Raw genomic sequence first — 12,886 nt, 5'->3', positions numbered from 1 at the left:
GAAGACTCAAAGAGCACAAATTTATTCCTGGAAGAAAGGAACCAAATATATGAGCCTAACAATGGCAATACGTGGCAAAAACAAAAAACAAAAAAACACCAAAAAACAAAAACGGGGGGTGGGGGGGGCTCTTGGTCTCAAGGCCTAGTTCAACCTCCTGCCAGAGAAGAAGAGAGCTTCAGATGGAAGGATTTCAAAACCAGGCAAGGATGGCCTAACGTTCAGAAACCACTTCATCTTTTAAAACCAGCAAACCGTTAGTGAGGCTGTGTCTGTGTAGAACAGAGAGTAAAAGCCACCCAGAGCTACTAAAAACAATTGCTGGCCAAATGGCTATCTTTTAGAATATAAGGAGGTTGGTATCTTGGGGGTTGGTGGGGGGGGGATGCCCAACTGCTTTTATATTTCCAAACTAGAAACACAAGGCCCTGGATTGAAAATCATTAATGGCCTTGTGACCACCATTCTCCTCCTGTGTCATGGTGGCAGTGCAGCCCTTTCTTTAATAAAACCAGACGTGTTCTACAGGGATACAGATCCAGTGCCCTAAAACACAAAGCAAAACCAAACAAGAAGCTTGTACTCCAGCAATCACATGCAAACCGCTAGGTGACCGCAGCACTTTCCACAGCTGGGATTTACAGTTCTACGTTCTACAAGCCAAGTAAGACCTCATAGAGGAAGACCTTGGCATATCATCTGATGTACCACACTCTTTATGAACGTGCTCCTAGAGTCATCGAAGACTACCTTTTCCAACATCACCGCTGTCCATCAGTTTGCTGACCTAAGCATGATTTTTCAGTCACATCCACGAGGCTGAGATTCCAGACTCTGACTCTCAGAGCCATGAATGCTGACCCTAATCTAAATGTGGTAAGGTTGGAAGAGTTGGACATTCTTCAGTCTTGCCGGTTACAACACTTCTATTGAACAGTCATGGCAACAATCAAGCTTAAAACAGGCCATGCGTGTTGGGAAGAATGTGTTTAGGATTTTAAGGGTTTTCTATTGACAGGGAAGTGAAACACACTGGAGTGCCTGGGTGACTCAGTCGGTTAAGTGTCTGACTCTTGATTTCCATTCAGGTCGTGATTGCACGGTTGTGGACCAAGCCCCACATCGAGCTGTAAACTGATCATGGAGCCTGCTTGGGATTCATTCTCTCTCTCTCTCTTTCTCTCTCTCTCTCTAAACATTTAAAATTTTAAAAGGGGCACCTGGGTGGCTCAACTGGTTAAGCATATGACTCTTGATTTCGGCTCAGGTCATGATCTCATGGTCATGGGTTCTAGCCCTGCATTGGACTCCCTGCTGACAGTGTGGAGCCTGCTTGGGATTCTCTCTCCCTCCCTCTCTGCCTTTCCCCTGCTTGCTCTCTCTGTCTCTCAAAATAAATGAACTTAAAAAAAAAAAGTGAAACACATTGTTAAAATGGCCTAACAAGTGGGTCATGTTGGCTTTGTGAAAGAAATTGAAGGGGTGCCAGGGTGGCTCAGTCGGTTGAGTGGCCACCTTTGGCTCAGGTCATGATCTCTCAGTTCATGGGTTCAAGCCCTGCATCAGGCTCTGTGCTGACAGCTCAGAGCCTGGACTCTGCTTTGGATTCTGTGTCTCCCTCTCTCTCTGCTGCTCCCCCACTTGCACTCTGTCTCTCTCTCAAAAAATGAATAAACATTAAGAAAAAATTTTTTAAAGAAATTTAAGAACTTTTTTTATTAAAATTTTTTTTGAAGTTTATTTTGAGAGAGAGACAAACAGAGAGCACAGGGGAGGGGCAGAGAGAGAGGGAGAGAACCCCAAGGAGGCTCCACGCTAGAACCAGACACGGGGCTTGCACTCACAAACTGAGACAAGAGATCATGATCTGAGCTGAAATCAGGAGTCAGATGCTTAACCAACTGAGCCACCCAGTCATCGGTGAAGAACTTCTTGAGAGCCACTGAGAAACGCTAAGAAAAAGCTTGAGGAACTGATAAAATCATCCCAGAAGACAAAAATATGATGAACAGGAAGGGATGACCAGATCAAATCATAAGTAGATTGAAGTTGCTGCAAAAATGCTGAAATACCTGACTGATTTAATTTCTGAATAAAATCTCTATGGAGGGAAACTGGAAAATCACATGTGGTTAACATTATATTCCTTATAACTCAGCAATTCTGCACGTAAGTATGCACTCAACAAAAGTGAGTGCCTAGGTCCACTAAAAACTTATACAATACTGTACATAGTAGCTTTATAATAGCTAACAACTGGAAACAAATGGCCATCGAAGGTAGAATAAATTGTGGTATGTCCATAGGATGGATTAATGTTTAACAATGAAAATAATGAGTTACCATTTCATGCAACAAGGTAGATGACTCAGTCATCATACTGAGAAAAATAAGTCAGACACAAAAGAATAGACTATACCATATATATAATATATGGTATCATATGAAATTGAACAGGCAAAACAAATCTATACTGATAGAGGTCAAATAAGAGTTACCTTTACAGGTGCAGTGTCAAGGAAAAGGCAAGAAGGAGCCTTCTGGGATGCTAGAAATGTTCTTGATCCTTTTGATGACGGTCATTCAGCATACATAACAATTCATTGAATTTAAGATTACATATCTGGGGCGTCTGGATGGCTCAGTCAGTTAAGCTCAGGTCATGATCTCATGGTTCGTGAGTTCGAGCCCCTGCATCAGGCTCTGTGCTGACAGCTCAGAGCCTGGCACCTGCTTCAGATTCTGTGTCTCCCTCTCTCTCTGCCCCACCCCTGCTTGCACTCATCTCTCTCTGTCTCTCAAAAATGAATAAACTTTACCCAAGGGATACAGGAGTGCTGATGCATAGGGGCACTTGTACCCCAATGTTTATAGCAGCACTTTCAACAATAGCCAAATTATGGAAAGAGCCTAAATGTCCATCAACTGACAAATGGATAAAGAAATTGTGGTTTATATACACAATGGAATACTACATAGTGATGAGAAAGAATGAAATATGGCCTTTTGTAGCAACGTGGTTGGAACTGGAGAGTGTTGTGCTAAGTGAAATAAGTCATACAGAGAAAGACAGATACCATATGTTTTCACTCTTATGTGGATCCTGAGAAACTTAACAGAAGTCCATGGGGGAGGGGAAGGAAAAAAAAAAAGAGGTTAGAGAGGGAGAGAGCCAAAGAATAAGAGACTCTTAAAAACTGAGAACAAACTGAGGGTTGATGGGGGGGTGGGAGGGAGGGGAGGGTGGGTGATGGGTATTGAGGAGGGCACCTTTTGGGATGAGCACTGGGTGTTGTATGGAAACCAATTTGACAATAAATTTCATATTTTAAAAAAATGAATAAATGTTAAAAAATTTTTTTAAATATTACATATGCTACATTTCAATAAAAAGTAAAAAGATAAAATGTAGCATTATGTAATATTTGAGCTATTATCAATACATTTGAGGGGGGCCTGGGTGGCTCAGTTGGTTGAGCGACCCAGTCTTGATTTTGGCTCAGGTCATGATCCCAGGGCTGTGGGTTGAGCCCAACCTCGGGCTTGGTGCTGATTGTGGAGCCTGCTTGAGATTTTTCTCTCTCCTTCTGTCCCTCTCCCCCACTTGTGCTCTCTCATTAAAACACACACACACACACACACACCCCAAATGTTTGAGCAGTTCAAGATTCTGGGGTGACAACTGGTGAATACCATGTATTAAACAACGAGCAGCTGAGCAGGTGCACTTCTGAACCTGAACTAGACTCATCATGACCGAGGCTTGCTCTTTGTCCCCTAAGCCTTCAACCACGCAGTTATCACACAGCTCCTGCACTAACATTTATCATAGGCCACTATCCATGGTCATGATGTCATTATTTTTGTCATCACACTGGCAAGATTATCTAGGTTAGGTGGATGACAGGTATTCAGGATCACATCTTTCCTTTTAATATGTTTTCTTCTTTGTCTTCAATTAAAATTATACAATTTTATTCATACATCATTGTAGAATACTGCCACATACTGTGTTTTACACAAAACTAACATACGCTGTATCTAATAGATGGGGTAGGTAAGGGATTTTCAAGGGTAATTTTGACGACGAGACATGATTGTCACCCTATCTCTCCCAACTCTCTATCCCCGCAAAATGTGAAGCTTGTAGCACAACAGCACCTGACCTACAGAAAATGCCAAGTCAGCCTCTTCAACCTAGACTCCCACCTCCCACATGTGCTCTCTCACCAAAGTTGCTAATGACCAAAAAATTCTTGTGAGTGATCAAGCTTGCATTTTCTGCTCACTGTGTCCTCCTTAACCCTCTTCTCTCTCTACACACTGTCTCTGGGTCCCCTCACTGATTCTCCACAGTTCAGCCTCTGGCTGAAGGCTGCATCACCTCCCAAATTTATATCTCCAGCCCAGGCCTCTTACTACCCTTCAGACCTGCAGTTTTCACATGTGTTCTGAATGGTTCTATCTGGTTGTGGCTCAGGTCGGGCACCTCAAAAACATGTCCTAAAGTGCATTCATCTTCCCCCCACCCCCCTGCCCCGTTCCAATTGCTTTTCTTTCTGCATTAGCGGTACCACTTTCCAACAGTCTTCCAGGCTACAAACCTCCCTTTCTTTTGCCTCAGCATTTATCAGCCACCAAATCTTGCAGTTTCATCAGTGTTTCTTGAATTCTTTTCTTCCTTATTTCTACTGCCTTATTTCAGGCTCTTGCCACTTGTCACCTGGGCTGCTGTAACCGGTCTCTTTGCTTCTCATCGTATTTCCCTTGACGCCTCCTCTACATTTGCTATGCCAGGGTGGTTTTTCTAATGATTTTTTTTTTTAAATAATCTCTACACCCCATGTGGAGCTTGACCCGAGCCCGAGATTAAGTGTCTCATAGTCTACTGACTGAGCGAGCCAGGCACTCCCAAGAGGGCTTTTCTAAAACGAGTATCTGACCATATTCCTCTCCTGCTTCCCTCCTATGTGTCTCCCCATTACTGGCCTGTCCAACAAGAGAACGTTTGCATTCTTTAGCTTGATCTACAAGGTCACTGTCATCCGGCACTGACTTTTCTAGGCTTGTCTCTCCTGCTTCCTTTCTAGTTGCAGGGACACCAAAGGCTTCCCATCTACTGCTTCTGGCTTTTTTCATGCTGACCCCTGTGTCTGGAGAATGTCTTCTCCATGCAGCACCCCAAACCTAGCCCCCATCCTGCAGAACCACCTCTCAAGCCAATTCCTAGTCATTCTTTAAGATTCAGCCCAGTGTTAACTTCCTCCAGGACACTTGCCTAACTGCTTGATCCTTGGTTAGGAGTTCCATCCTTTTGAGTCCCATAATACTTTCTTTGTATCTCCATAATTTCATCTACTACATGATAAACTGTTTTATAAATGTCCCTGTAACCTCCTTGGGATTCACTGCTGCATCTTCAGTGCTTAGCACAAATGATTAAATTTGAACCAGAAGCTCCTCTGAGTTTACATATATATAACCTCACTGAATCCTCACAATGTCCTTTGCAGTAGATACCAACAGTATCTCCAACTTACAGAGGAAGAAACAGGCACTGGGGAGGTTAAGTAATTTGCCCAAGGTCATGTGCATACTGGGTTTCAGGTATTCACCCCCAGTTAGCCTGGCTCCACATTTGGCATCTGTCATCACTATATTACATTGCCTTTCTATAGAGTGGACACTCAGTAAGTGTTAACAATAATAGTTATGCTTAGTGATTGCATGAATACGCACCAGGCTCTGTGCTAAGTGCTTTACCTGGACTATTTCAACTCCACAACGACCCTGTGAGGTGACTACTATCATTATTCCTATTTTACATAAGAAAAAACAGGTTTAGAGAAGTTTGGCAACCTCCGCAAGGTCATAGAGCTAATGAGTGACATAGCTTCACTCACAACCAGTCTTAACCACTATGTTCCACCATTTGAGACCCAACAGCTCAGGAATGGATTGACATCCAAGATGAAGACTAGACCTAGGACACCTACCTCTGAAAACATAGTTCAAAGACTCAGGCATAAAACAGACTCCCTTACAAGTGGGGCAGAAAGCGACCGGTCCAGAAACAGTGACCCAGAATCAAAAGGACATAGAAATAGATGCCAGCACAACGAAAGCCCCTCCTTGACCCCATGCCCCTCATCTCTAGGGGCTCAGGAGTTGAGCGGCTCAAGCGGCTCAAAGGTCTTGACGATGGCGAACGCACTTCCTGGGATCCCAAAGCGGTGATCCCGTCAGAGTTCATTCTGAGCCTCGACAGCCTGGTGCAGACTCCGTGGCTGCCAAGGAGGGTTAACCACCCAGGAGGGTCTCCACGCGGGGCGGGACCTCGGGGCGGGCGCCAGAGGGTAACCGTCCGGGGATGGGTCCTGGGGGGGCGGGTCCTCGGGCCGGGGCGTGCCCTCCGCAGCAGCGACCCGAGTGGAGTGTAAACCTCCCGCGAGGAGCCCCGCAGGGGGGTGGCCACGGGGCGGGGCGCGACCTGGGGCGGCGACGAGAGGGTTAACCGCCCCGGAAGGCCCCGTGGGGGCGGGGCCTGGGGGCGGGGCGAGGCCGAGGGAGGTGCTGGAGGCGGAAGCGGCCGGCAGTCTGCGCCCTGCGCCGTTCGGCTATCTTCGGCGGGGTTCCTCCTGACGGCCTGTGACTCCCGGCCTGGAAAGCCAAGCGAGGTGCGGGGGCGGTGACGGGGCACGGGGTGGGCAGAGGGGACGACCCCTGGAGAGATCCAAAAGGGGTGAACCCGCGAGAGTCTCGGGAGACCGGGACAGATGGGCGAGGGCAGGGTGATGGGCCTAAGAGCTTTGGAAGGGGGTGGGGGGCGAAGAGGGAGTGGAGCGGTGGTGGGCAAACATGCATGAAAAGATGAGACGCCTGGGTGAGGGTTCCCCGCCAGGATCCCGCCCTTTACACCCTCTTCTCTCCCAAGTCCTCTCCAGGTCAATCCCGAGCCGGAGGATCAACTTTCAGAAGAGAGGCGCCCCAGCAAGATTCGGGGAGTCCTCCAAGCTCCTCACCTCCATGGGCCAGACGGCCCTGGCAGGGGGCGGCAGCAGCACCCCCACCCCACAGACCTTGTACCCTGACCTCTCCTGTCCCGAGGGCTTGGAGGAGCTGCTGTCTGCTCCCCCTCCTGACCTGGGAGCCCAACAGCGCCACGGCTGGAACCCCAAGGACTGCTCGGAGAACATCGAGGTCAAGGAAGGGGGGTTATGCTTCGAGCGGCGGCCCGTGGCCCAGAGCACTGATGGGGCCCGGGGTAAGAAGGGCTACTCGAGGGGCCTGCACGCCTGGGAGATCAGCTGGCCCCGGGAGCAGAGGGGTACCCACGCCGTGGTGGGCGTGGCCACGGCCCTGGCCCCGCTGCAGGTTGACCACTATGCGGCGCTGCTGGGCAGCAACAGCGAGTCGTGGGGCTGGGACATCGGGCGGGGGAAGCTGTACCATCAGAGCAAGGGGTTCGGGGCCCCCCAGTATCCAGCCAGACCTCAGGGTGAGCAGCTGGAGGTGCCGGAGAGGCTGCTGGTGGTTCTGGACATGGAGGAGGGAACTCTGGGCTACGCTATTGGGGGCACCTACCTGGGGCCAGCCTTCCGAGGACTGAAGGGCAGGACCCTCTATCCGGCAGTAAGCGCTGTCTGGGGCCAGTGCCAGGTCCGCATCAGCTACCTGGGCGGAAGGAGAGGTGAGGCCTGGGGCAGGTGTGGGGAGAGTGTTCTGTTACTGGTGGCTGTGGTTTGGGATGGAAGCTCATCACTTTACAAGAGCAGAGGGAATAGCTTGACCTGCCTCCAGTGTGGGGAATGGCTAAGGGTCTTCACGCATGTTACCTAATTGTCCCAGCAGCAATAGAGGTGAAAGTGAGGCTTGGGAAAGCAACTTGCTAGTAAGTGGTGAGTCCTCAGAACAGAGGGAGGCGCTCCAGGGATTAGGGATTCACCGCAGATATCAGCTCCCGGAGCAAGAGGTGCACAGGGTTAAATGGGTGCTGGGCGAGGTGTAGAAGAGAACTGGCAGTGCCAGACGCCCAGGGTGTGTACCAGATTCCCTGGGTTCTGATCTGTCTGTGCTACTTCCCTCCTCAAACCCCAGTAAGGGGCCTTTGGGGCCCTGGGCCCTGGAAGGAGAACACCCGAAGAGGCAGGGCCCTGGGAGGGGACTTCAGGGGAGGGGCCTCCTCTAGAAGGGGTTGGGGCCAGAGCTTGGGGCTGGTTGAACTGTTCTCTGCAAGTTGCAGAGTACTGCTCCTCCGGTCACCCATGGCCAGCTGTTGTAGAGTGGAGGAGGGAGGGCTCATCAGCCCCAGCTCCAAGGCTTTACAGAATCAAAACCTAGACCAGCTCCACCACTGTCAGAACTTGCCTGGCCTGTTGCTTGGAGGGCCTTAGCTAGAGCTTCACCCCCAGCTGCTCCGGATGTGTGAAGTCTGCAGAGCCTCCCAGCCCCGGGGGCCTTAGATCTCCCTCTCAACCAAGACTCAGGGCAGGAAAGCGGAAGAGAACTTGGGCAGGACCCCGTAGTTTGAGGAGGTCGGACCAGTGGCTGCACCCCTACTTACCTTCCCCTCCTTCTCTCTCCCAGCGGAGCCACACTCCCTTCTGCACCTGAGCCGCCTGTGTGTGCGCCACGCCCTGGGGGATACCCGGCTTGGCCAGGTATCTGCTCTGCCCTTGCCCCCTGCCATGAAGCGCTACCTGCTCTACCAGTGACCCCTGAGATACCACAGATTGTGCTGGGGCCTTAAAACCATCCCTCCCCTGGGGAGTGGGGAGGAGGCACTGCTGGCCTAGACCAGCTACTTAAAGCCAGGAGGTGGGGTGGGGGGAGGTGAGGCTGGGCCCCTCCCCCAACCCTAGCTCTGGGGAGCCCTACGGCCCTAGAGCCTTCCAGAGGGGCAGAAGGGGAGGCTATGGCGGCCTGGGCCTGGTGTGCAGGACATTTTTTCAAGTAAAAACAGTAAGAGATGTGCTGTCGTAGAAACCTGTTTGTGTTTTTTTTTTTGTTTTGTGCACAAGTGTCCTACGGCTGCCTCAGAAAGGAAAAAGCGGGGATGTGGGCAAGGACAGTGAAGAAGGACACATCACAAGGCTTAGTGCCAGGTGTTTATTTCCCCCACACATGGGACTGCTCACATATACAACACACACAGGCGTTGGCACCATGGGAGAGAACAGCACCCCTAGCCTCTGAGGGGAGAACAGGACTTTCAGCCCTTGGCCTCATGGCGGGAGATGGGAGAGGAGGATGGCTTCTCTCTCCTGCCCTCACTGGGGACCGAGCGGGGACCCATGAGCAAATTCCACCCCTTCCACCTCTCAGCCAAGGAAGAGCCACCTTGGTGACCTGTTTAGTTCCAACCACTATAGTCAGTGGAGAAGGGATTGGCCTGGTCCCAACTATTACAGGGTAAGGTGTAAACAGTAAGGAAGAGGTATAGTTTGGCCACGAGGGGGGCAGGTGACACCATCAGAAGCATGTGCGGGGTGGGGATGTGTGTGGGGGGATAGGCGCACAGTCACTGGGCTTCTGAGCTACCTAGTCCCTGGCTTAGCAGGAAGAGGAGGGGAGACGGATGGGCTTATTGTTTGGCATTGATGATATCCACAAACTCGGGCTTGAGGGAAGCCCCGCCCACGAGGAAGCCATCCACATCAGGCTGGCTTGCCAGTTCCTTGCAGGTTGCCCCAGTCACAGAACCTGGGAACGGAGAAGAGAGAGGGAATTGTCAGGGATGGGATAGGAGGGCTGAGTCCACCCCCATCTCAGGCTGGAGCCAAACCCACTTACCTCCATAGATGATACGGGTGCTCTGAGCCACCGCGTCAGAGACATTGGACTTAAGCCATCCCCGGAGCTTTTCATGTACTTCCTGGGCCTAAAACAAGACGCCAGACTAAGTAAGCCTCTTCCTGCCTTTCACTCAAAGGCTAAAAGACCCTGGGCCCCACTGAAGAGAGGCAATGTGGTTTCGGGACAAGAACCCTGAGATCTGGGTCAGAACACCACAGCTCCAATTCCACCCAGGCCCTGGAATAGATGTCCTTGGACAAATCACTCTCCTTCTCTAGGCTTGGGGGGTGGGGGGGTGGGGGGGGTGGGTGTCTTCATTATTATCATTATTGTTTGGGGGAGATTTTATTTTTTAAAGTAATCTCTGTACCCAATGTGGGACTTGAACTCATGACCCCGAGATCAGAGAATCAGACACACTACCGACTGGGCCAGGTAGATGCGTTGGGGGCTCCTGTCTTTAAAATGAGGGGTTGGCTCAGGTGATCTCTGTGGCAGTCTAGTCCTACTGAGGCAGGGTAAGATAAGGGCAGAGTTCCCGGGCTTGGTTACCTGTTGGGGTGTTGCAGTCTTGCCAGTACCAATGGCCCATACAGGCTCATAGGCCAGGACAACCTTGCTCCAGTCCTTGACATTATCTGTGGGACAGAGATCACAGATGGAAGGGTGAACGGGAAGGAGCTATCCAGCCCACAGCCCAGGGAATGATGAATGATGGTGGCCTAATGCCCCCTGGTGGCTGTTGGAGGAACACCAAGTGGCATCTATACCATCCAGGCAGGAACAGAAGTGGTATGGATGATGCAAGGGTTCTAACCTTCCTCCTTCCTTTCCTGTATCAGCATGGGATGGGGGTCAAATTAGGCTGCAGGGCATCTCACCCCACCTTCTGTGCCTCCATAGCCCTGTCCAGGCTCAAAGGTCCCCTTCTACTGAGTTACCTGCGATGACCTTGGTTTGCTCGAAAACGACCTTCTCAGTGATGCCAGCTTCCCTCTCATCTAGCTTCTCCCCGATGCAAGCGATTACTCCAAGTCCCTCCGCCAGGGCGTGGGCCACTTTCTGTCCAATCAGCTGTTGAGTAACAGATTTGGTGAGACGCCCCTCTTGGAATAAGGAATCTCGTACCTCCTCTCCTGATTACTAACCTCGTCAGACTCCCCAAAGACATGCCTTCTCTCCGAGTGCCCCAGGACTACCCACGTGGCTCCACAGTCTTTGATCATGCCAGGGCTAAAGGAAGAGACAGAAAGCCATGCTTCAGCAGAGAGCCCACCCTTTGGCTTTCCCCTCAATGAGGAAAGTGAGGGCAGAGCCCCCACACACCCCTCTCCTGCCTGCATCTCACCTGATCTCCCCAGTAAAGGCTCCATTAGTCACTTTGTAGCAGTTCTGCGCAGCCACAGCAATCTTGGGATCTAGCTTCTGCCTGGCAAAGTCGATGTAGGCGGTGGGGGGTGCACAAACCACTTCTGGAGAGAAGACAGCACAAGGGGATGAAGTCATAAGGAAGCCATTCTCCAGACTCCCATCTTGGGTTTTGGAGTCCCCTCACCTGACTTCTTAGTTCTGCTTTCCACTCGTTTTCATCCCGGCAGGATAACCTTTGTCCACTTGCCAGCCCAAGCTGGGCCTGTACCCAACTCCTTGAGCCTTCCAGGTGTCCCTGGGAGGCCATGGCCCTTGCCCTGCCCTCTGCTCTTTAACAGCTGTGGTTCTGATTTCCCCAGGCTATTCTGGGCCTGGGCACCTCCTAGACTCAGCATTCTCTTGGAGCCAACCACGCCTCCCTTCTAAAATAGCCCATCCTTACCACCCCCAGGCAAGGATTTTTAGCAAAAGCAGAAGCAGCCAACTCCTGGGTTTGCACTGGGGTCTTTGGGGAATAAACCAGGGCCCGTTTTGATGAGGCCCGTGGTTCTGTGATTTAGGTGAGTGGGAGGGTAAAGACTCTGCCCGTGGGTGGCAGTGAGATGACTAGCTCAGAGAGGCCTTGTGCTTTCCCGTTTCCGGCCTGGAGAAAACTGTAGGATAGCTCCTCATTCCCAAACGGCCCATCTTGTTTGGCACCTGCTCAGCCCCTTCGTCGGAAGGCAGCAGTCATCCAGGCTGCCGAGGGCAAAGGATAGAGCGTGTAGTTCAGCAGGCCGCAGCCGCTAGTCTGGGGGACTCGGCCCGCCCAGCGAGGAGCGGGGAGGAGTCGTGGGCTACGTGCGGCAGCGCACGGAGCAGACGGTCGAGGGGGCAGGTAGCTGGAACCCTGCACGCAGGCTCAGCCTCCTCCCCCACACTCTATGGCTGTCACCAGCCTCCTGCGATCTTCCGCAGGGGCTCCGCTCCTATCCCCGGCTCCTGTCGGGTGCAGCCCAAGCCCGCGCCCCGGGGCCATCTTCCTCCCGGTGACCCAAGAAATCCTTTCCCGCCCCGCGGTCGGAGGGCACCATTAAATGTGGCCCCACCTTTCTTCCTCCGACACACCCCCGGTATTGCGGCTGCAGGGTCGAAGTCCGGACCCCCCAATAGCCCTTATCCTCACCCCTGCATCCAGGTCCACGCGGACACCCGGCTAACCGAGCTCGGGAGAGAGCGCTGCCACGCCCGACCTTCCCCACACCCCGGCCCTGGCCCCGGCCCCGATCCCTACCCCGACCCCGACCCGGCGAGGGCTTACCGGTGTCGGCCGGCACCTTGGCCGCGTTCAGAGTGGTGATGAGTTCCCCCAGGTTTTTCTTCCGCCCATTCATCTTCCAGTTCCCCCCGACGAAGAACTTCCTGGAGGGCGCCATGGCGCTGAAACTGACACACTGAAGGTCAGTATCACCGCGCAGCCGCTGCCACTGCCCGCTTATATAGAGGGCCGTGAGGCAGAACTCCGCCTTCTCCCCGCCCTCGGCCATGGTTAGCCCGGCCCCCAGTCTGGAAATCCTTCCCGCCGCCGCCCCCACCACCTCCCTCCCGCCGCCGGTGTTGCAATGTTCTGACGTTGCCCCCGTTATTGTAGCAACGTTCCAGGGGCGTCCGGGGGCTCAGTGGCTTCAGCATCCATTGCGTGACTTTTGGGAGAAGGCGAGAACCTGCACTCAGAAGAGCC

The 12,886-nt window shown here is 52.0% G+C and overlaps 2 protein-coding genes across 2 annotated transcripts; one reads left to right on the top strand and one right to left on the bottom strand.

The window, feature by feature from the left end:
- The first annotated feature begins 6,549 nt into the window (after nt 1-6,549).
- SPSB2 (splA/ryanodine receptor domain and SOCS box containing 2) lies at nt 6,550-8,981 on the top strand. Its single transcript, XM_047868331.1, has 3 exons — nt 6,550-6,677; nt 6,935-7,690; nt 8,587-8,981. The coding sequence occupies exons 2-3, from the start codon at nt 7,027-7,029 to the stop codon at nt 8,712-8,714; spliced, it is 792 nt and encodes a 263-aa protein (XP_047724287.1). The 5' UTR covers nt 6,550-6,677; nt 6,935-7,026; the 3' UTR covers nt 8,715-8,981.
- Nucleotides 8,982-9,094: 113 nt separating this feature from the next.
- On the bottom strand, nt 9,095-12,707 carry TPI1 (triosephosphate isomerase 1). The gene is made up of 7 exons (XM_047868330.1): nt 12,467-12,707; nt 11,144-11,267; nt 10,944-11,028; nt 10,737-10,869; nt 10,348-10,433; nt 9,793-9,880; nt 9,095-9,702 (listed from the first exon to the last, which is right to left on the bottom strand). The coding sequence occupies exons 1-7, from the start codon at nt 12,690-12,692 to the stop codon at nt 9,584-9,586; spliced, it is 861 nt and encodes a 286-aa protein (XP_047724286.1). The 5' UTR covers nt 12,693-12,707; the 3' UTR covers nt 9,095-9,583.
- Nucleotides 12,708-12,886: the final 179 nt, after the last annotated feature.

The sequence above is a fragment of the Prionailurus viverrinus genome, chromosome B4, assembly GCF_022837055.1.
Source record: "Prionailurus viverrinus isolate Anna chromosome B4, UM_Priviv_1.0, whole genome shotgun sequence".
Classification (NCBI taxonomy): domain Eukaryota; kingdom Metazoa; phylum Chordata; class Mammalia; order Carnivora; family Felidae; genus Prionailurus; species Prionailurus viverrinus.
The sequence above is the reverse complement of the archived record's forward strand: the minus strand, read 5'-3'. Positions and strand labels throughout refer to the sequence as shown.